Source organism: Rhinopithecus roxellana, chromosome 11 (assembly GCF_007565055.1).
Source record: "Rhinopithecus roxellana isolate Shanxi Qingling chromosome 11, ASM756505v1, whole genome shotgun sequence".
NCBI lineage: Eukaryota > Metazoa > Chordata > Mammalia > Primates > Cercopithecidae > Rhinopithecus > Rhinopithecus roxellana.
In genome coordinates this window covers 46,254,465-46,278,366 of record NC_044559.1, presented here as the reverse complement: position 1 = coordinate 46,278,366, position 23,902 = coordinate 46,254,465, and the positions used below count along the sequence as shown (strand labels likewise).

General features: G+C 43.8%; 1 protein-coding gene across 1 annotated transcript in view; it reads left to right on the top strand.

Moving 5' to 3' along the window:
- ADAM12 (ADAM metallopeptidase domain 12) overlaps window positions 1-23,902 on the top strand; it is a 373,482-nt gene that overhangs the window by 42,818 nt on the left and 306,762 nt on the right. Inside the window, exon 2 of the mRNA XM_030940432.1 lies at window positions 17,038-17,135. Coding sequence (XP_030796292.1) covers window positions 17,038-17,135 — 98 coding nt within the window. The remainder of the gene's footprint in view (window positions 1-17,037; window positions 17,136-23,902) is intronic.

Sequence of the window (23,902 nt, the reverse complement as noted above, 5' to 3'; positions counted from 1 at the left end):
CACCACCAAGGACACCTCCACCAAGCCCGCTAGGTGTGTCTGGCCCTTGGAGGGGTGCTGATGAGTGCTGGGTTCTGAGGCTCAAGGCTGGAGGTCTTCAGTGAAGGCCCTGAACAACTCAGTGAGTCTTTGTCTAAAGCAGAGGGGATGAGGCCAGAGTCCTATAGTGACTCAAGAGTACTTTCTCAGTCCACTCCTCCCGTGTGTGTCCGAAGGCCGGGTGAGGGCTGAGTGCTGGAGGTGGGGGCTTTGGGGGCTCAGGGCCTCTCACTGGGGGTGGGGGTGCAGGGAGAGCAATGCACAGTTGAAGGCATTGCCTTGTTGATGAGGAGGTTTGAGATTTGTTCCTGGATCCTGGATCCAAACCCATCAACCAGGGAGCATTTCATGCAGGTCACTAGAGGGCTTCCGGACCTCCCGCTTCTCTATCACATCTGTTCAACAAGTTGATTTAGCTTGTGGGAGATCCAAGGTGTGATGCTGAGGAATCCAAGGAGAAGATGCAGCAGTCTCTCTCGCAAGGAGTCAGCTCCCCTCCTGTGTGGCTAGGTAGTAAGCACATGACATGCATGGGCTCTGCGTCAGGCAGGGAAATCCAGCACCAGAGGGCCAGAGCAGGAGGGACCATTTCTTGCAGGAGGCTTCAGACAGGGATCCATTGTAGCTCAAGCATACAGGGTGGTGACCAGCAGTGAGGCCAAGAACTGGCCTATCCAGTGGGAACCCTCTTGATTTGGATAGGGCTGGCAGAGGACAGAGCTGCCAGAAGCCAGACACAACTGGGCCACATCTGGTGAGGTCCGGACAGCTGCAGGAAAGGCAAGACTGAAGGGGGAAGTCGGGACAGAAGGGAAGGGTGGGATGGGGCACAGGTTGTCTGGTGCCAGCTTTGGGCTGAACAGGTGGGGTCTGGGCCTCCGGGCTGAGGGCACTGCCCATGAGCACCTCTGCCACAGCCTAGCTTCGCTTGAAATCCTGGCCATGGCCTGCTTTCCACACCCTGCTTCATTTCACTATGTAACCGATATGGGTACATTACAGTGGGGAAACATGGCTCAGACTGATGGAAGACCAGCGTGAGCAAAAATGCCATGCAGGAGAGCCTGGACGGGGGAACGGGCAGGGTTCTGGGGGTCGGCAGCAGTTCGGGTCACAGGATACTCTGGATCTGAGGTGCCCATGGCAAGGCAGAGCCCTGGATGTGAGCCTGAGCTCTGCCCACTGCCAGAGGCATGCATTCTGGCCAGGTGCCCGGCCTCCAAGGCTCACTTCCCACCTACCCTACCTCCTGCTCAATAGAATGGGATGAATCAAACCTACTGCGGCGTTCTTGTGCACCGACGTGAGGTGACACATGTGGGAAGCACTTTGTAAACTGTCAAGTGCCCGGCAACTGGAAGCCATCCAACACAAGACCGCCATTTACAGCAGACACAACTGCTCACACACGCAGGTCACTGCAGAAAATGCTTCAAGAGACAGACGGAGTCAGGCTGTGGAGCAGGAACTTCCTAGAATTATGGAGTTGACAGGGTCAAGTGAGTCTGGTTGTGGTGGCCATGCCCAGGCAGCTGTCTCTGTCCCTGGGGCTGAAGTCCTCTCCCTTCTTCCTCCCTTTCTCAAAGTGAGGCTTGTAGAGAACTTGCTTTACTCGGGCTTGGCCGACTCTGTGTGTGGGTGTGTATTTTCAAGAGGAGAGTTTCTCTCCATGTGGCTCTGATTTATGCTGATACTGTCAAGTTGAAAAATACAAATTGCTTGATTCCACAGAAAATCAATTTGACAATTTCTTTGCTCCCCACCCAGCCCTTGACGTGAAAAGTAATCTTTAGGACACGCTGGAAAAGTGAGTGTGTGGACACTGCTTTGTTTCAGTTGTTTCCATTTTTTTCCAGCTTCTTCGTGGGGACGGGACGAGCATTGAAATATTTTTAAGGATATCATTGGCCGGCCAGTGACAAGTACCCTCAGCTCTCTCTTAGATGGAAGCTGTGTCCATGTGCAATCACAGAGTTGGAGGAAAGACAAAAAAGAAACAAAGTCTACTATGTGGCTTCTTGGCTCTAAAGACAAATATCTAGATTTCAATCATATTCATTTTCCATCTAGAAATCTGTCTTATGGAGAACACCCGTGCCTGAAGAGCAAGCTAGCATACCTGTGTGTTTCTGCACATGGAGAATTCCATTATGTGATCTTTTGCTGCTTAGCAGAGATAAATGTAATAGTATCTTCATTGTTATAGATCTCATAGATCTGGTGTCCAAACAGTTTACCTAGATGGAGGAGATACGCAGATAGTTGAGACTGGAAGGGACGTTGAAAGTTTATTAAAATAGGAGTTACTTCCCTTGATAATGTCATTCTCAATTGGACATTTAGAGGGACATTTCCTCTTCATATAAGGAATTATGCAAATGCAAATGTTTGGTTTATAGTAGATATATTTGGATTCCTGTCTCTTATTTTATAACAATTGCATACTAAAACAGGCATCTCCGCCACCAGCCCCCCACAAACTTAGCTTTCTTTAACGTATTTTAAAAGCAAATAATTTTGGTATTGTGGTCTGCTACAGACATCATTTGTAGTTGAGCCAGGATATTATTTGAGAACTGCAAAGCTCTCTAGGTATTACCTCCCTATATAAACCATGTGTTAGAAAGATATAAATTCAGTTTTGAAATATTTGTTAGACTGCTTTTGGCTTTCAGTTCATGCCAAACATGTGCTTTGGTGACAGATGGAGTCATGTGGGCCCCTGAATGAAACACTTTATTGTGTATAGACTTTGTCTTCCAGCAGTTGGGTTGGAGAAGCTGGGAGATAAAGAGGATCCAACTGCTATGAAGTGTCTTCTCCAGTGAGCATAGGACCCTTTTCCCCCTCAAATGTGTCACTAGATTATTTGGTCTCAAATTCCGTACCACAGAAAATAGTGCTGTATACTCTGAAGTTATCTAGAATAATTACATGTAAAGCATTCTCATGTTAACTTCAAATTCTGAAACCAGAACGTTTTTCCTAAGAATTTATTGAAACATATTGGCTTTGTGGGCCTGTGAACCATTCAAGGAAGCCTGGACCTAGGGTTGCCAGATAAAGCAGGACTCCCAGTTGAATCTGAATTTCAGATAAACAATGAATTTTTTCTTAGTGTAATTATATCCTCAGTATTGCATGGGACGTATTTATCCTAAAGTATTATTCATTGTCTATCTGAAATTAGATTTAACTGGAAGTTCTATATTCTGATTTGCTAAATTTGATCATTCTACTTGGATTCCAATTTATGGTTCACTCTCATAAACAGTGACTGTCAAAGAACATTCCTCAGTGATGAAGGCTCTGTGAGTTTTCGAGTCCGCGTGGCACAGAGACAGAGGAAATCTCAGTCCAGTCCTCCTGCAGAATAAAAAGAGTGTTCTGTTAGAACAAAGTGGACGTAGATCACATCTACTGCACTTTGGATTGTGCTCACTGAATACTTTTTTCTCCCCATATGCATCTGTTCTTTCTCATCTCCCCCTTTTGCATTTGTCCAATGTTGTATAGGCAGAACAGGGAGGTGAGGGGATAACCCAGAAAGGCATGCTTGGGCCCCTTCTCTTTTCCATATAAGAAGCTTCCTCTCCCTCCCCCATCCTCCCACGCGAATGCCCAGATCCTACCCATTCAAAGCCTGATATCATCGGCATCCCTGTTGTGAAGATGTCCTGCCTCAACTGCAATCAGGTTTCTAGCCCAACTCGGATTGCTCTTACAGGCACTATCCCTTTCTTTACCAGACTCTATGCTCCCTGTAGGCAGGATCCAGTCTAATTTAAGAAAACACCCAGGGAGGAGCCTCCAGGCTACTGACATTCAGAAGAGGTTTCTCTTTTTCTCTTCTCTCTGTCAGTAGCTTCTAATTGAGCACTCAATGTACAGGTGCTAAGACAAAGGCTTTCCACAAATCCTCTCCTTTCTCAATTGCCTCAGGGGCTGAGCACCCTGTACTCTGAAGGTCCCACCTTTGGTGAAAGGCAGATCTCACTGGAAGTTGTTGTTCTAGACTCCCATGGAAACCTGAAATGTTGTTGACTTTCAGCCTGTACATCCGTACCCCATTTCTGAGCAGCAGTAGAAAATTCATCACTGGATGTGTGACTCCCAGCCTCCACTCTCAGGGCAGGATTCAGGGTAGAGAATTCGTCACTGGATGTGTGGCTCCCAGCCTCCACTCTCAGGGCAGGATTCAGGGTGACCCAGAAGTTTGTTTTAGAAATAAACCTGTTTAATATTCTTAACACATAAAGTTTCAAATAAATAAGAGAAAAATAGACTAATTAAAAATTGGCAATAAATATGAGCAAATAAACCCCAAATTAAGAAACAAAAATAACTGATGAAAATATGAGAAGGCTCAATTTCAGTGATAAGTAAATGCACATTAAAACAACAAAGAGGCTGAGCGCGGTGGCTCAAGCCTGTAATCCCAGCACTTTGGGAGGCCGAGACGGGCGGATCACGAGGTCAGGAGATCGAGACCATCCTGGCTAACATGGTGAAACCCCGTCTCTACTAAAAAATACAAAAAACTAGCCGGGCAAGGTGGTGGGCGCCTGTAGTCCCAGCTACTCGGGAGGCTGAGGCAGGAGAATGGCATAAACCCGGGAGGCGGAGCTTGCAGTGAGCTGAGATCCGGCCACTGCACTCCAGCCTGGGCAACAGAGCGAGACTCCGTCTCAAAAAAAAAAAAAAAAAAAAGAAAGAAATTTGTTTTCTTTATAAGTGGCCAAACAGTATTTCTAGGGCTTTCTCTTTATAATGATTGGCTATTGAGTTGTCAACTTGCCAGTACCTGGTCGTTGCTGAATGAAGGGAAACCAGTCACATTTCAGGTCCAGCAGAGAGGAGGAGGGAGCCCTGCCCATGCCCCAGCCCTCCACCCTCCCTCCAGCCCTCATCAGTGGATTCACCTTGTTGATTTATGGTGCTACACTGTGCGATCAGACCCCGAAAGGAGAAAAACTGGGCACTTGGATGACATATTAAGTATTCATCTTGCAGAGAAATGAAAATCCATTTAGAACAATTAATGCATCATTAGCATGGATTTTAAACCAAGGCAGTGTTCTCAGCCCACAAATGTTCTTGCTCTGATAAAAGACCTGCCAGCCAATACTGGATTGGGCCAGTTCTCTTGTCTGTGGGAATAGATCAGAGTCAAGGTGCGTATTCTTGAGAGAAAATTATTTAGAAGTTCCTAAAATGAACAGTTTTCTTTACTCTTGACTTCTCTATGTAAGATGAGGCAAGGATTTAAACAGTTAAGTACACTGCTTAGTTTCAAACACTGAGAACAAAAAAAAAATTTTAAGTAGAATTATTTAAAATGTTCCTGGGTCAATCTATATGCCTAATAAATATCTGTCAAATTGAATAGAATTAAAAGTTCTTCAGGACGCTAATTCTAAGTTGTAATAGTTTTGTTTATCCTGTTTGACTATTTAAATTAGGATTGCCCATTTGGGTCCTCCAAATTCAATGACCAAAGTCAATAGCTAGAAAATCAAAGGTTGTAAAAATCATGTCAGCACCTACCTCTAGATAGCCAGAGGTATCTATTTTCTCCTTGGCTATTGGAACTTAGGCAGGTGTCTCCTAACTTTGTGATTTCAATCATCACAGCGCTTGACGTCCCACCTTATTCCCCGTCTCACCCTGTTCCCCACCTGTATCCTGCCCAAGCCACAGAAGTCCCTGCAATTGGGTGTCCAGCAGGTGGGGAAAAGGGGAAATGAACATTCCTGCTGTCGGGCATGGGACACAGGATGTGCCCCTTCTTGTTGTCTTTTGGAATTCAGGTTCTATTTTCCCATAAAAACACATGAGGTTTCAGATCTAGAAACTATTACCCACATTAGAAGTCAAAGTGCATTTTTCTCATAAAGAAAATGAAATGTTCTAAATGGTGATATGAAAGTCAACTATATGAGTTAAAAGGCATTGAAGAGCTAGCCTTCAAAAACTAACTGAGTCTATAGAAAATACATTTCAAATTCAAATCATCACCCTGTGTCCACTGCCTTCTGGTGTGTAGCCACGTACGTGCTGGGGCTTAGCTTCCCCTCGGCTAATGTAGCAGGCATGAATCCTTAAACAGGGGAAAATATCAGGCTACCATGATGACAATTGCTATTATGGTCCCTTAGTTCTCTGTTCTTCTCTTAATTTGGCTTCTCAAGGAAGCTTTCCTGCTGGGTAGATAATGAACAAAATGTTTTAGACGAGGACTCTGGTTGACTTGGCAGTTCTTTCTCATTAAAAATAAGCAAATTGGAATTCTGGCTTATAAATAAGGCTCATGTGGATTTGGTTGTGTGCATCCACCTGCGAGGAACCAGACATTGCTGGGTGAGCTAAAAGTCAATCACCCATCAGAGTGTCCATGAGAACAAAGCCCTGGACCCCATCCCTGTCTCATCATGATCACAATGAGGCCATGGAAATTTTTAATTTGTTTGATGATAATTCGTTGCACAAATATTTGTCTGCACATGAGGATACAGCAGTAAATTTGATAGACAAGGCCCCTATTTCTTGTTATTCCTATTTTTGATTGAGGGGTGGTAGAGACAGACAGAGGTAAATAAATAAAACGCGATTTGATACTGATAGTTGCTGTAGGCAGCATAAAGGATGATGGGCCGGGAAGCAACTTAGGTTGGGAGGAAAAGTATTTAAATAGGAAAGACTCTCTGAGGGGTGACATTTGAGCAGAGACTTGAATAACAAGGTTTGGGGGTATGCGAAGGTTTGATAGTAGAGTATTCTATGCAGAGGGCACAGCAAATGCAAAGGCCATGGCTGGGCGCAATGGCTCACACCTGTAATCCCAGTACTTTGAGAGGCCGAGGCAGGTGGAACATGAGGTCAGGAGTTCAAGACCAGCCTGGCCAAGATGGTGAAACTCCGTCTCTACTAAAAATACAAAAAAAAAGTAGCTGGGCGTGGTGGGGGCACCTATAAACCCAGCTACTCGGGAGGCTGAGGCAGAGAATTGCTTGAACCCAGGAGGTGGAGCTTTCAGTGAGCTGAGATCACACCACTGCACTCCAGCCTGGGCAACAGAGTGAGACTCCATCTCAAAAAAACAAAGACCATGAGGTAGGACATAGCTGGGCATTATTAAGGGGTCAGGAGGGTGGTCAGTATGGTGGCAGTAGAGAGAGCAAGATGGTGCTATCAGGACATGAGGTTTTCCAGAACTTAGGAAAAAGTGTGAATTATACTTCAAGTGTTTCCTAACCAGCATGATTGTTTATTTATCACACAGTAGGATTATGAGCACAGCATTCTTTAATGTGGCTGTGTGGGTCAGCACCCTGGCTTCATGATTTGTGTGATCCTGGGCAAGTTGCTTAACTTCTGTGCCTCAGTTCCATCATCTGTGACATGGGGATAAATATCATAGGGTTGTTGTCAGGCTTAAACAAGGTAAGCTTATAAAAGATTAGAATGGGGCGTGCTTGCATAGCAGTTGTTCAGTTAGCATTCATTATAATCAATAACTATTTCTTGATTATGTAATCTATGCTCAACACTCCGTGTTTGCCTTATGAATAGTTCTCATTCATCCATTCTTCAGGCTTTATACAATCCATTCTTAGGCAGAGAATGTATCCATTATGGGTCACAGTTAGCCTGTTTAAAAGCCGTAGAATGGGGCTGAGCGCCGTGGCTCACACCTGTAATCCCAGCACATTGGGAGGCCAAGGCGGGTGGATCACAAGGTCAAGAGATCGAGACCATCCTGGCCAACATGGTGAAACCCTGTCTCTACTAAAAATACAAAAATTCACTGGGTATGGTGACATGCACCTGTAGTCCCAGCTACTCAGGAGGCTGAAGCAGGAGATTGCTTGAACCCAGGAGGCAGAGGTTGCAGTGAACTGAGATCGCGTTACTGCACTCCAGCCTGGGTGACAGAGCAAGACTCCATCTCAAAAGAAAATAAAAAGAAAAAGCCCTAGAATGACTCCCCACTTCACTCAAATAAAATCTAATTTTCCTGCCTTAAAAGACTCACCACAGTCTGGGCCTTGCCTACCACCTTGAATTCTGCTCCTCCCTCTCTGCATCCCCTCTCTCACTCCATCTTAGCCATACTGACTGCCTGGCTGTTCCTGGAACCTACAAAGCACTCTACTGCCTTAGGGTTTTCACATTCATGTTCTCTTGTTAAATGTCCCTCCCCTTTAAGATTGGAAGAGGGAGAACTTCCAGATGATGAGGCTATCTAGAAGTATTCAGTTAAGAATTGGGAGCATCTTTTAGAAGACAAAAGAACAAAAGCAAAGCACAAAACACCCAACTGGAGTTTTATAGGAAGAGGATTCTGTCAGAGAAGTCAGTCATCCAGACACGTGGCTTAATAAAGGTGGTGAATGTGGATGGGGTATTGACAAGACATGTATGATTGAAAATGTGTTGGTTTTTCACTGGGGGGGGTAAAGATTAAAAACTTTTGATTTTTAAACACGTTGAATTTGAGGTGGTAATGGTGATGAGACATTGAAATTAACATGTCCTGTAGATACAATATAGACTGTGCTTGGGTAAAGTGGCCAGATGGGAAGAAAATATTGATTTGGGTAACATCAGCTAAAAAATTAATGAGTTCTCTGGGGAACAGTAAGGGTAGAGAGGGAAGATGGCCAAGAACTGAGACTTGGGGAATGTTCAAGTGGAGGAGGCAAGACCCGGGCAGAGGAGGGGAAGAAATCCAGAATCACAGAGTGCTGCCCAAGTTGGTGTGTATTTTGGCAGAAGGGGGTCACAGATACCCAGTGAAGCAGCAGGGATGTGAGAGAATGTCGTTACATGGAGCTGGGGCTTTAGGGTAGATGCAGAATGACTTGCTTCTCATTGTTGTTTAATTCCATTTAATAAGTTTGCAAGACTTAATGAAATATACAAGGTTCCATTCTTCTTTTGCTGTCAAAATCAAAAATTATTCGTAGGTGTACATTTTAATCATTAGTTTCATTTTCCCCTTACATCATTTCTTGCAAGGTAAACATTGAAGAATTCTGACCCTCTGCAAAAGTGTTACAAAGTGATTGTATGTATTTGACATGCAGAGGACTTGGGTTTTGCCATTAATTCCACCATTTATATTAATGGGCAACTTTGAGAAAAACCTATACAGCTCTATAGTTTAGTCTCACAGGTGTCAAACGGGATTAGTATCCCACTGACCAGTAACAGGGGTATAAAAATGTAAGTTACTGTTGTAAGCAACTTTGCTCCCCACAGCTGGGAGGCACCATAGGCATGAACAGTTATGTTTATGTGTAGTAGAGACAGCTCGTGCTTGGTGTATGAATCTATTTAGACATTTATGAGAAGCTGTAACTAGCTTTCTTTGAATTTCAAAATGACATATAAAACATCTTTTCCAAATTGTAATTGTTCCATAGCACTTGATTGCTTTTATTTCCAAATGGCTCTGTCCTCTAACATGCCCAAGGCTGTGTATCTGTGGTGCCAGGAGAACTGTTGTTTTGTCATCATGAGTCCAAATGATTTTTTTAAGTTTATTTTTTCATCATAAAAGTAATATGTGCCAATTATAGAAAAGCCAGAAATACATACAAGCATAAAGAAGAAAAATATAATGAATTCATAGCCCCAGCACTCAAAGAAAGCCAGTAAGAGCATTTTGGTGTGTTTCTTTCCAATGACGGATTAGGAAAAAACAAAAATAACAACCTAAACTAAACGATATCCATCTGTGATGGTTAATATTAGGTGTCAGCTTGACTGGATGGAGGGTTGCCTACATGGTTGATAAAGTATTGTTTCTGGGTGTGTCTGTGAGAGTGTTGCCCGAGGAGACTGGCATTTGAGTTGGTAGCCTGGGAGAGGAAGACCTTTCCTTTCCCAGGATGGGTGGGCAGCCTCCCATCTGTTGCCCGCACGGCTGGAACAAAGCAGGTGGAGGAAGGTAAGATGATCTGGCTTGCTGAGGCTTCTGATTTCCTTCTTTTTCTGTGCTGGATGCTTCCTCCCACTCCTCCTGCCCTTGGACATCAGACTCCAGGTTCTTTGGCCTTTGGACTCTGGGACTTGCACCAGTGACTTCAAAACAGGCAGAGGAAGGTGGGATAAGCTTGCTTGCTGAGTCTTCTGGCTCTCTTTCTTCTACCTATTCCTCCTGCCCTGGGACATCAGACTTCAGGGACTGAAGATTTCAGACTCTGGGACTTATACCAGTGGCTTCCCAACCTTTGGCCACAGACTGAAGGCTGCACTGTCGGCTTCCCTGGTTTTGAGGCTTTTGGGCTTTGACGGAGCCACTACCAGCTTCTGTCTTTCCCAGCTTGCAGATGGCCTGTCCTGAGACTTCGCCTTGTAATTGTGTGAGCCAGTTCTTCCTAATAAACTCCCTGTTTTATATACACGTATTCTATTGGTTCTGGAAAACCTGACTAATACACCATGTACACGTTTGCATCCATGATCTCATTTGATCCTCTTGCTGGACCTCTGTGGCAGATGGTGTTCCATAGCTCAGTTCTACTCATCAAGGATCTGAATCACAAGGAACGCAAGTACCTTCCCCAGGATCATTGAGAGTGTGTGGTGGGTGCAGGACGTGTCTTCTGACTCAAAATACTATGCTGCTTCTCCTACATCTGCCTACATCTTCATAGTTCAGCCTGCCAGCATGGTAGCTACAATCTTAGACTCTGAGAGAAGCTGTGTTCTGTCTTGACATGGTTTTATCAATGTGTTTATGCATGTGTCACTTGGTGTCACCTTCCCAAACCAAGTGTCAGTTTCTCCCTTTCACTTTTCTGCCATCCTGGACCCTTGTAGCCAATGATGCAAAAAATTTTACGTTTTTATTTCAACTTGCTGTTCCTGTGTTTTCTAGAATATGCTGGAGTACTCAGAAGGCCCTTTTAGCTGCTTGAGAATCAATTATTTTCACATGCCTCCCTTTTCCTACTCCAGGAAACCCAGTCAGTGACAAGGTTTTAGCTTGCCTGCAGGTACTGCATCTTCTATCTGAGCAAATAGCAATGTCGGAAGAGCAGTGAATGGTAAACGTGCCAACTTTCTGGTATTCAGAGCCCCCAGCGATAACCAGTCATCCCTGAGCCTTTTGATATGTACTGAACTGCTCCAGAATGACATGATTATTCTTGCAAAATTCCGATTACATTTTGAAAGTTATTCTTAGTAGACTTCATTTTTAGAATGATTTTAGAGTCACAGAAAAATTGCAAAGCTTGAACAGATGGTTTCCAGACACTCCACATCCCATTTCCCCTATTCTTAACATCTTACCTTAGTATTGTACATTTGTCACAGTTAGTAAGCCAATATTAGCATAGTTTAAATTAAGTTTATACTTTATTCATTGGTTCTTACTGAGTGTATTTTTTCTGTTGCTCAGTCCCATCCAGGATACCACATTACATTTAGTTGTCGTGTCTCCTTAGGTTCATCTTATCTGTGACAGTACCTCAGACTGTCCTTTTTGTGATGATGTTGACAGTTTTGAGGACTACTGGCTGGTATATTTTAGAATGTACCTCTCTGGGAATTTATCTCATGGTTAGGTGGGGGCTGTGGGTTTTGAAGGAGAAGATCACAGATGGAAGCGTCACTATCATCACATCACGTCAAGGGCCGTACCATCCACAGGACTTATCACTGTTGATGTTGACCTTGACCGTCTGGCTAAAGCAGGGTTTGTCAGGTTTCTCCATTATAAAGCAACTCTTTTCAGCTTAACTTTTGCCACTGGTTCTTTTGCGGATCCTTCACTTATGTTATTTTAAAATTGCATCACTAATTTACATGTAGGGAGCATGCAGCTAACATGAAAGAACTATATCATTATTTGGTTAAGATGGAAAATGTGAATCTGAACCAAGGAAATCTTGCTGTTGTTTATCGGAGCATCACCAACATATTGCCCTGAGACAAGGAGCTGCTCAGTTCTGTAAGATTTTCTTTAGGTCTCGGATATTCAGGGGCTAAAAAAAATTGCTTAATCAGTTTCCGAAACCTTGTCCCTGGCTTCTTCGCAAAGGGCCACCTCAACTTTTTGCTTTCACTTAGATTTTTCAAAATAATGTTTATCTTGATTCTACTTTTTGCATCTCAGATTGATTCTCCATTTTAAAGTTCACGTAGGTGTTGATAATGGTTTCCCTTTCGAACCAGAACTCCAGGTGTGATATTTAAGTTTCTCTTGACTAATGAGCTCATCTGTTTGTTTCCTCAGTGGCCCACTGGGTGGCTTAGGGCGACTCCCACTGGCACCCACTTACACACTGGCATTTCCAAGCAATCAGTGTGGAGCTGTGATTTTCACACCAATAGTGTGGTTTGGTTAAACAGACACCGCCTCAAAGTCTAGAAACTTGGATTCTGATATCTGAGACTGGTTTCATGCATTCAGCTTTTCAAATCCCTTTACTATGTTGACTTATTTGAGCTTCCTTAACCTAATGAGAATCTTAGAGGAGAGAGTACAGTTTTCATTTTGTAGAGGGTAGAGCCTCAGATGTCAGACTTTGACAAATGGAAATAAATCAAGGAGGAGTCAGGACCAGGGCTGGGTTTTGTGGCTCCAAGACGTCTCCTCTTCACTGTGTGTGTCTTAGAGCTACTGCATCAGTCTCCACCTCTTGTGAAATGAAGCTTGCGGGTGTGGGCATCAGGGTGGTGTGGACTTGGTTAGCCTTTCCTGTTTCCCTTCATAAGCTACCAAAGGAAGGTTGGCTAGAGCAAGGATGGGGTAGGACTCATGCAGGCAGCCAGCCTCTGGGTGACGTGAGGGGAAGGTCTGGAGCACTTTGAGAGGTTTCTTCTTTGCCTGCTTTCCCATAACCTTAAAAACTGTCATTGCAATCTTGACCAGCCTGAATCAGATCTGAAAATGACAAACTCAGATGAGGAGACAAGCAAAGTGGGCACACACTTCCCATGCACAGGCACACACTTCCCATGCACAGGCACACACTTCCCATGCACAGGCACACACTTCCCATGCACAGGCACACACTTCCCATGGGAAAGCACAGCTGATGATCACAGCAGATAACCGTCAGAGATGAGCAATCTAATATGTGTTCTTCCACTCTGAGGCTGAAGCAAACTGGCCATTTTATCAAAACTGCAAGCAGTGTGTCAGGTTACCCAGTGGCAAAAAAGCTGGAACTTCCTGCCCAGTATAATCTATCCACATTTCTTATTTAGGTAACTATGAGTTCTATTGATGCCCAAATATATATTATGAAAAATAAAATATATGCAAACTGTGTATTTTATAGGGTCATATTTTTTCCCCAGGTTTCTCGGGCTTGAATGTATCCATCATTCAGCTCCCGCGTTTATAATTTATCAATAAGATCACTCTATTAAATATATTCTGATGCCTCACAGCTGTGTATAATTTATTCTGTCTATCCGTGCAGTAGAAATAAAATTTTTATTTGCATCATCTAAAGGAAATACCAATGTATAAATACATAAGAAAAGCTCATAAGAAACGGTCTTCTGACTACCGATACTGCTGAGGGGATGTTGTGCAGCCAATTAAAAAGCTGAGAGATGACTTCATTATCCATGTACATAGATAATAAATACTGTACTCAGCAAATAGTGCAGTTACTCAATTTATCAAAAAGGTTGCACCACATTCTACAAGGCTGCCATAGCCTGCTTCTAAATTCTCCTTCGAATGTTTGGAAATAAAGCCTCTTCAAGGAAAACATATTTGCCAAAAAGGGCTCCTTTTGGATTAAGATACTGGAGTATGTAGCTGAAACAGGAAATGTTTCAGTGGTTGGAATATTTTGCCTTCAGGAAACTAAATAACTGTGTCTTTCTCAGCCACTAAGAGCCTTGGAAGAAACAGTCCAGAGGATGGAAGATGTTCTTTACACTTGGTTTCTATAGCCTCACCCTGATTATCCAACAGGAGGCCCCACCAACACCTCCTGAACTTCCCCAAAGTCAAGATGTGGAGTTGCTGCCTCTCCTACATCTCTCCCTGCAGGAGCACCTGCAAACGGTTCGACTAGAAGACCCAGATTTCACGCATTATCTCCTTCCTCCTCACACATACAGCTTCTCAAGGAAAGTCTATTAAGTGCAAAGACTTTTCCTGCAGGCATCTGAGGCCTGGGTGAAAACTTTCCAGGTCTTTTGGTAGTGTGGCTGGAATACCCATGGCAACCATCCCATCCTCCCCATTGCTGAGATTGGGTTGGGGGTGATACAGGATTCTAGTTTTAGAACTCTTTCTCTGCCCAATTTAACAGACCCTTGGCAATAGGATTGGTTTGTGGTTACTCAGTTTCACAATTCACTTGTGTTGGAAACTCAGCACTGCCAGGAGTACCTTATAATTAAATTGGTTTGTTTATGTGGAGGATATTTTAAAATGCTCGCGATCACTTTCTTGACAGTTTTAGCTGACTTTCCAAAGACTACACCAATGTCCATAGTAACTTGCCCATGGTGTGGTTTTCGGCAGGTGAAGGGAAAGTTCAGATGCATCTCCAGTTTTCACCCTGTAATTGCTAGTATTTTAAAGCTGCCTTAATCCAATTCCAATAACATGACAGCTGTCTTATAAGTTCAGTTAATTGCACTCTGTAGTCGGCCTCTGCAGGAGCTGTATAGCTGGATCAGAACTCACTTTGTTTCTTTGCATTCCAATGTGTGAATCCCATGAGGTCTTGAGCAAGAGACCCAGGTCTTGGCAAAGCTTCGAGAAAGGTGCCTTGAAACTGGCCCATGTGCCCCTCACACATCATGTGATTTCCCTCAGGCTCACCACACTCTGCCTTATTTTATGGAAAAGGAAAGTCTTGCGCTCCCTCTGCTGCTGTCTGTCCTCTTGGCTATATGTGGAGCTGGAGGCTTCTCATTGTCAGTTCTCAACTTATAAGGTCCCCATTCCTAACAAAAAAGGGGGACTCTCCTGGCCTGTTCTTCAGAAGTACCATCCCCAGCCATTCTGCTGTCTCCCTGGTTTTCTTCTTAATTTTTTAGGTTTGAAATAATGTTTGATTTACAGGCAGGTTACGGTTTTAACAGAGTTGCTGTGGTCCTGCTGTTTCACACACGTGTTGCTCTCTGAAATGGTCTTGTTTCCATCGTTTCTCTCCCAGTACAAGAATGCAAGTCCTGAGGGTAGCTTTCTCTACGTCACCCTCTGAAATGCACAGGATGAGATGAGGGTGTCAGCAGTATAGACAGAGGGAGCTGGCTCACTTTGGGGCTGCTGGCATGAAGAAGAAAGAATGGGCTTTTTTAACAGAAGGCATCAGATCTAGAGTCACTGACAAGAGTGCCTGTCACCAGGTAGAGAGTTGAATACTCGGTGAATGGTGAGTAAACGTGAGACGCAACTGGACCGCGGCCCTGCAGCTGATGTGTGGTAGAGCTGGTGCTGCTGCGGGGTGCGTCTTCCTCCAAAGCCTGCGCTATTCTGCCTTTGAGCACATGGAAGACCTGGGCTCAAGTGACAGGAGGAGGGAGACACACTTACTCAAGATCTCCATGGTGCCAGTGGTTGCACCCCTGCAGCCAGGAGAAGGACTTCTGATGCCTCCCATTCAGAGAGTCGACTCTTCACCTCCAGGCAGCCCTCCACAGATGTCACAGATGTCGCCATCAGAGCCACCACGTCTGCTTGCTCCACCAGAACCCTTCTTGCTTGAATGCAAGTTCATCCCTGAAGACTCAGCCCATCCCCACACTGAAGATGACATGTCCTGGGCCCATAGTCCCCTCCCTCCTTCCTTCCCCATGCGACCGAGGGGCGCAGCTCAGCCCTCTCCCATTGGCTGTATTTTGGACTTTCAGTTCATTCCTTTTCCTTGTCCCCTTGGTCCTCAGCACCTGAGAGTTTTAAATGTTCTGTGACCAGCTTGAGAATTTCTCAGAGGCTGTTTCAGACAGTGACTACGCGAGTAGTAATCCTTTGGTAACCTGAATATAACTGCAGACTTCCACATTGAGCATGATAAAATGGTGTGGATTTAAAAGTATTTGGGGAACTGTAAAATGTCTAGGATTAAAATTTCAATACCATTTGTGCCCAATAAATGTGAACTCTTTAGTAACTTAAAACTGTGCTATTATGACTCAGGTCTGAAAATTATGAGTCCTGCTTGAAGAAATGGGAATAACATGTGAGGGAATCTGGTCCCATCCTTCACCTTGAGGGATATGCTATGGTCAAACTAAATAGCAGGAGCATGACCTCATAGGAGAGCAAGCCCAGAGAAATTAGCGTATTTGTTGAGAAAGTGATACACCCTCCAGAAGAGAAAAATGTTATACTTTCCATTAGGATTGTTTATGGAAATGGGGCTACATTGAACCTGTGTCGGTATATTAACTGGTTCAACAGACAGGACCCCAAGAAACAAGATCGTATAATAGTTTATTGAATGACTTGATTTTTTTAAAACATAAACCAGTCTAGTCAGTCTGAACTGGAAAATTAATTTTGTCTATAGAATCACTTACTAAAGCATATAAAATTAGACTCCGTAAGTGCAGAGAGGAGAATTGGCATTATGTTTAACAGATTCGCTGGGACTTAAATAAATGGATTTAGTCTTAATACAGCTAAAGCCTTGCGACTTTTAATACAGAGCAGATCTTAAATAAGTATCAATTCATCATTTCAAAAAAGTCACTTTTGCATTTTTGTTGCTTGTCTAAGGACTGAATTATATATCTTGTCTATGATAATACCCCAGCACATGTTATAGGCCTTGAAGGAACAAATTAATTAACTTTTGTTTTCTTTAAGTTACAAAATTTTCATGGTTAGATTGACAGAGAATGCAGCAGTTTTAACACTTATCATGACTTAATGGGTTCTAGTGTTTCCCTGGGCTTATTTAACTTCCACATATTTTCACTGTGTCATTTATGTAATAAGCTTCTGATGCCAAACTTTTCCTGACTAGAGTGAAATATGGGGCTATTTTCCTTTTGATTCAGGGGTGAGCTTATGGGACCAAGGAGGAGCTGATGAAGTTGTCAGTGTCTCTGTTTGGAGTGGAGACCTCTGGATCCCAGTGAAGAGCTTCGACTCCAGGGTGAGTTCCTTTCCTTCTTCTCTCAGCTTTGAGACTGCCAAAGCTTTTAAATCACATTAGCTACTTTGGTATTCTTTCATTCAAGGGTTGCCTCTACTCACTTTAATGCTAACTCTGTCCTTATAGAATGGAAGCTTTATTCTTAAGAAGATAAAATGTAAACCAATTTTGATGTGACAGTGCTGATGAGGGATCCAACATTATTTGCATCTACTGAAAATTAGTTTTTGAACAAAAACCAGGGGTTACAATCCCAGATACACAACTTCCCTGTTCAGTTTAACTGAATGAATGATGGGCATTTTTCTATATTTATGTCTATTTAATTAACACTGATTTCCTTGGATTGATTATTGCTAGAAATATATTTATGCAACTTAAAAACCCACTTGTCATGAGTTTTAATGCAGTCTAAACTTTGTTTACTTTGACATGTTTCATTTGAGCCTTTTATGATGTAAAAGAATAATATAAAATGATTGAAATAATAGTGATTAAATTTAATATCTTGGTGCGTTTTATCTGCTAAACTGACATGACTTTCTTAAATTTCAGTGCTTGTAGAAACAGTTGGAAAGTGATAAAAATCTGTGGAAATATGAACTCTTTGAAGAGATCATACAGATGGCTTGGTCCTTGTATTATATAGAACTATTTTTAGATCATTTTTCATAATAGAAAGCAGATTTTTTGAAGAGCAGTTGAGATTGCGAACATCCGCTGTCACTTTCTGGAATGGTTGCAGTGGGCCACCTTTATGTGAGTAATGATAAGGTGATTTCCATCTAGGGAACTTACCTTAGAAACTGAGCTTTTAGAAAGATTGGTGGTTTGATTAAAAGACCCAAATGCCAAATGTGCACGTATTTCTAACGTTGTTTCACAGACATTGTTGCAAATTGAATATACAAGGTACAAGTCAAGTAGAGTGGTGTTGATATTTTCTGGAAGGAAAACTTAAGATATTAAAGAAAATTCCATCATGCTATTGGTCAGCAAAATTAAAAACAACATAATAGATACAGTAAAAGAGGAGTGGGCTTTCGTTATAAAGAAAGTTGATTTAAAATATTTAGAGACATGAATAATAGAAAAAGATGGAATAATCTAAAGTTTCTTGGATGATGGGAGCCATTATATAGACTTTCCCTGGGGGTAGAGTTGCCAGATTTAGCAAGTTAGAAGTATAGAATGCCTGGTTAAATTTGGATTTCAAATAAATAATGTATTTAATTTTAGTGTAAATAGGTCTCATGCAGTATTTGGGATATACTTTCATTTTTAACCTATGTGTTGCTTATCTGAAATGCCAATTTAACTGGATGTGTCCTGTGTTGTGTCTGGCAACCTTCCTGGAGCGGATCAGAGGGACAAGCTGCTGAGGGCTATGGGCCTGCCCCTGGGGTGGACCAGTTCAGGTCTTCTCTGGTTTGTGACCCCCAGCTTCCTCCTTGCTACCCGCCACCCACCTGGCAGACATCACAAGGCGTGTTGGAGGAGGAACTGGCACATCTACTGCTGGCCAAGCTTACCGCCTGATAATTGTGGATCACAAGCATCATCTTTTAGAAAACTAGGAAAAACCATGATTATTAGGTAGCTGTCCCAACTCTTCTGAGTTTCTGCCTCCAGAGTGAGAGCCCTGTGGGTGACAGGCATATGCCCACTGCACTAAAAGAATTCCAGGTGAGTGACATTATGTAGGGTCATGACGACCTAGGTGAGTTGGGGACAGCATTTTGTTGTAACGCCAGTGGGCTCATCTCAACATATAGTTTATGGCATCAGTGTATGGCCATAAAATTACAGTGTGTACTCATATTTGGTGGGTAACCCCGAAAGCTTGTGTGAGAAGTGGTGCATGTCAATGTCTGTTACGTGTGTGTACCTGTTTGCAGGAGCTCCCCATAGGGAGGACGTGTATACATGCTGTGGGAATAGGCATTCTGGCCAAAGGTGTGTATGTGTGTATCTGTCCTCATTATCAGTAAGTCAAGATTTTCATTTTGAACTGAATCATTCAGTGTATCTTCAGTATGTAAAGCATACTCACATTAAGAATATTTTTTGCAGAACAACGGTGCCTGCTGTACCTCAGAATATAGACTTTTAGATTTGCTTCTCACTCCCTGCCTCTTTCTGTTTGGCCAGTTTTTAACCGAGCACCTATTATGTGCCAGGTGCTAGGCATGCAGCCAATGCAGAAGGCAGGCACGCTTTCTGCCACCTGCAGGTTACATTGCAGTAAGGGAAACATAATTAAATAAATTCACATTGTGATAATTGTTAAGAAAAAAACAACAAAGTATTCTAGGGGCCAGGAGAGGAGATGGATTTTGATAGGTTGGCCAGGAAAACCCTTTCTAAGAAGGAAAGGTAATTGTTTCAATAAGTTCTAAAGAACCAGCCATGAGACCAGCCAGTACAGGGAGGAGGCAGGTGTGTCTAGAGCATGGAAAATAAGACAGACTTGGAGTGATGCAGGAGCAGCAGGGGCCAAGATTCCCCACAGGGCTCCTCCCACGTGTGACCTCACTGTGGAAGGTAGTAGCCTGTAGGAAACAGACATTCCTCCTGAGATGACGACATGAACTGTGGCCTTCTTTCTCTGATAAATATTCTGATTTTTTATGACTTACCAAATCATAACATTAATTTTTTGTGACTCTTTTTCCCCAGAGGTGACATGCAGTGTTCACAACCATATAGCACGTTCCTTATTTATATAGAAATGCCTAGCTTTTTAATTTCTTCTTCTTATTTATTTATTTATTTTGGTAGAGATGAGGGAATCAGGGGGTAGGGGATAGGCCTCTTTTGTCACCTAAGCTGGTCTCAAACTTCTGGGCTCAAGCATCCTCCTGTCTCAATCTCCCAAAGTGCTGGGATTATAGGCGTGAACCACTGTGCCCTGCCAGAAATCCCTAGCTCCTAAACATTTTATCAGATGGCCGTGACAAGTCCAGTAAGCCAGAACTGGAAGTTTAGCCAGCAATTTCTGGTTGGGAATGCCATGGGAACCTAAAGACAGGGAGCCTCGAATTCCAAGTCACATCCTTTCTGGCTTTCTTCCAGACAGATTTCCACAATTGTTTTCCTAAAATGAAGATCTAACTCATCACGATTTTCCTTGAAAACCTCTGAGGTATTCCTCACATCCACATCCTAGAGTGTGAAGATAAACTCTAGGTTTGGCATGAAAAGCACATTGCTCTATGACCCAGAGGCACTAACCACGGCCCCACCCCATGGCCCGGAGCTCTGACTGTCCCTCCACTCTCTCCCCATGTGCATTCTTCTTCATCCTATGGTGCCATAGCATGGGGCCACCCCTCATGCCTGTGACCTCAGGCAGCCTGGTCACCTGCCTCGCTGTGCTTTGTCCCAAAGCACTTTGGGCTAAAAAGCGGTAACAAGTTCCTGGGGGTTCAGTCACTCATGCCCAAATCTGGATTATGTGCCTGCTGTGCACCTGGTGCTGGAGCTGCGTCCCTGCCCCGAGGGTGGTCAGGAAAGGCCTCTCTGTGGAGGTGACATCTGAGGATGACCTAAATGACATGAAGAGTGAGCCTGCCATGTGGAGTTCTGGGGAAGAGCATCCAGGCCGAGGAAACAGTGACAGAGGGAGCCAAAGAGGGAGCATGTAGAGAGATGAGCAGGGCCCTGACAAGGTAGAACAGCTATGGGAAGGTTCCTGGGGGCTTGGGGCAGGGCGTGCAAGTGAGTTTTAACAATGATCTGTGACAGCTGTGCACAGACTACAGTGCAGGGCCCTGAATGGAAACGAGAAGAGCCATGGGGAATCCAGTGCAACTGTCCAGGAAGGAGAGGGAGGCGTCCACACTGACCGTGGAGAGCACGAGAAGCGATTGGACTGGAGACGTATTTTGAAGGGAAAGTTTGCTGGACTCGCCAGTGGATTCAGGGTGTTAAGGACAACCCCTGTGATTTGGCCCTGGCTATGCAGGTGGCAGGAGCTTCCATCATATACACCCCCAGAGAGAGAGGACCCCCTGTCTAATTTGGTGTTCACCACATCATTGACTTACCGTGTATACTGGTTCTCAGCCTAGCTGCATTTTAGAATCACCCAGAAACTTTTACAAATAACAGTGTTCAACCTCCAGTTGTTGAGATGGCTTAAATGGTTTGGGGCGGGCCCGCACAGATTTCTTTCTTTCTTTTTTTTTTTTTTTTTTAAATACTCCCTGGTGATTTTAGTGAGCACCCAAGGCTTAGGTCCACTTGGGGAAATTAATGTTGCATCCAGTGCCAGAGTGCTAGTCAAGTTGATTGAGCTGATTTAGGTAAAATTACTGTCACGTTCTCCTTCTCTTTCTCTCTGAATGAGATGTTAGAATGTCCTTTCCAAATCAAGAATCAAGCCATCACTGCCACTGATAATTTAGTGGAAGGAGTAGAGGGACAGGAAAGGATGCCACCTCGTGTGTGTTGGAGAGCTTGCACTTTTGTTCGTTGGTTGTTGTCTATAATGTAGGGATAGGCTTATCTGCATTCCCTCCCTCTAAGGGTCATTGTGAGAATGACATGAAACAGTGGCTGTAAAGTATGCTAGAAACTTAACACTACTACAGACATGTAAGGTGACACTAAAACTTTAAAATGTCTTTAGGAACCAAACTCCAATTTCATGTCTTGAAAAAATTAACCACGGAACCAGTGAAGACGGGTCAAAATGTGATTGATCGTGAGATGACCTCACTTGAGCTCAGCCTTGAATACTCCAGGAAATGTCCAATTTCCAGCTTTCCTGAGTGAGAATGAAGTTATAGAAAGAGTATGTGAAATGGAAAATAGAAGGCAAACCCATTAGAACATGAAACCAAAGCTTCCCTTAGCATATGGCAGGTCTCAAATATCAAATAACAACTAACTAAAATGACAGAGGCACATTCTACTCCATACATTTCCATGTGCCTTTTTTTTTACAGCTGAGAAAACGGAGCCCTGCTCTCCCCTCCAACAGCCATCCCCATTCTTTCCTTCACAACCAGACTTCCCAGAAAGGTGGTCCGCATTCACTGGTTTACCGCCCCGCAGTTCCCTCCCAACCCTTGGTAGCAGCTCCCATTCCCAACATGTCATTGGAACGGCCTTTGCCAAGGTCAGAGATGGCTTCCTAATTTCCAAAGCCAGCATCCACCTTTCACTCTTTATCTTACGTATCTTGACACCCATTCCCTCTCCTCCTCTGAAATCCTCTCTTCTTTGGGCTCCTGAGACCCCATTCTCTTGTTTCTTCTCATATGTTTTTGTTCTTGCTTTTCATTCATTTTCCTGGCTCTGTCCCTCACTCTTGGTCTCCTCTGAGTTTCTTTGTGGCCCCACTTCTGAAGAAGGGTCCCGCTGGTGATGTCCCTCTCAACTGTGACCTCATGGCCTACTTCCACCTGGGGGCTCGCATGAGTGACAGTGGCAGTGAGAGCCACCACGTGTGGAGTTCCCATTGTGTGAACCACTGTGTCAGGTGTTACGAGCGATAACTTCAGTTTTGTCATCTAGCATGCATTGACTTAAAATCCACACCTCTCATTCTGCTTTGACCCCTGAGATCTAATCCTCTGCTTCCAACCAATTATAGGTACCCACAGCTGAAAGTTCCCGATTATGCAAATGTATTGTCCCCCAAGGTAGACTCTGCCTCCCACTTAATTGTCCCTAGAAGATAGGGTTGTCATCTTCCTTCTCCCCTGAAATAGTAAGGTTTGAAACACTTCTTAACTCTCCTGGCCCAGTATCCTGACATGAGCTTTTTCTTTCTCCTCTCTACCACTGCCTGCATTAGTCTTCCTCCATTCTATAAAAGGAGGCAGGGTGCTCTGTCTAAGGCACAGATAGAGCCTGTTCCCTTCCTGCTTTCCAGTCCTTTGGAAGTCCCGGATGACACTTGAATTCAAAGCCAGGCTTCTTAGCATGATGCCCATGGGACTGGGTAGCCTGGGCCATCTGGACTCTAGAGCCCCCACTCCTACATCTTAGCCATGAAGCTTGTCAGGGCAGCTAGTTGCCTAAATAGGCCATGTTCTTTACCACCATGCTTGCACTATGTTCTATCTCCATGTCCCCCTGACTCCCTCAGTCCTGCTCATTCTTGAAGCACCACTTAAGCACTCATTCTTAAATGGCACCTTATCTTGTGAAACCCATCCTGCACCCCTGGCCTCCTGGCCAAATTCTTCCTTCCCATACCTTTGTCTTTATAAGTTGTACACATCTCTGTGATGTGCAATCATATCATGCACACATTTAATTCATGCAAATTCAGCCTTGCACATGGTAAAAACAGATGCTGCAAGATGCAACTTAAGTGACATAGGTGATCACATCCCCTTGGATCCCCAAGGAGCATGTGGGCATCTGCTGTTTTCTTGGTTCCTTCTGCCTCTCATGAGGCAAGCTTCTTACTTCCTAAGAGCAGTTCTAGTTCTTTCTGTTGGATATCATGAAATAGCACAACCCCTAAAATAAGCCACCTCAACTGTGCTCAACCCAATAAACAACGCCCCAGTGCTCTGTGGAGAAGAAATGCTGAACCTGTATAAAAGCATGAAAGCTCTGAGGCTTTCGAAGATTAATTTTGACTGTGCCTCAGGTACTACCTCTATCTTCTATATTGGCCTTTGACCCCAACCGTGCATGACTTGGGACTCAGCTCTCTGGCATGATCACATAGTACCATCATTATTAGTTTTTATCTCTGCTTCTGCCAACCAGCCTGTGCCCTCCCTCAGGGCAGCAGCCACAGC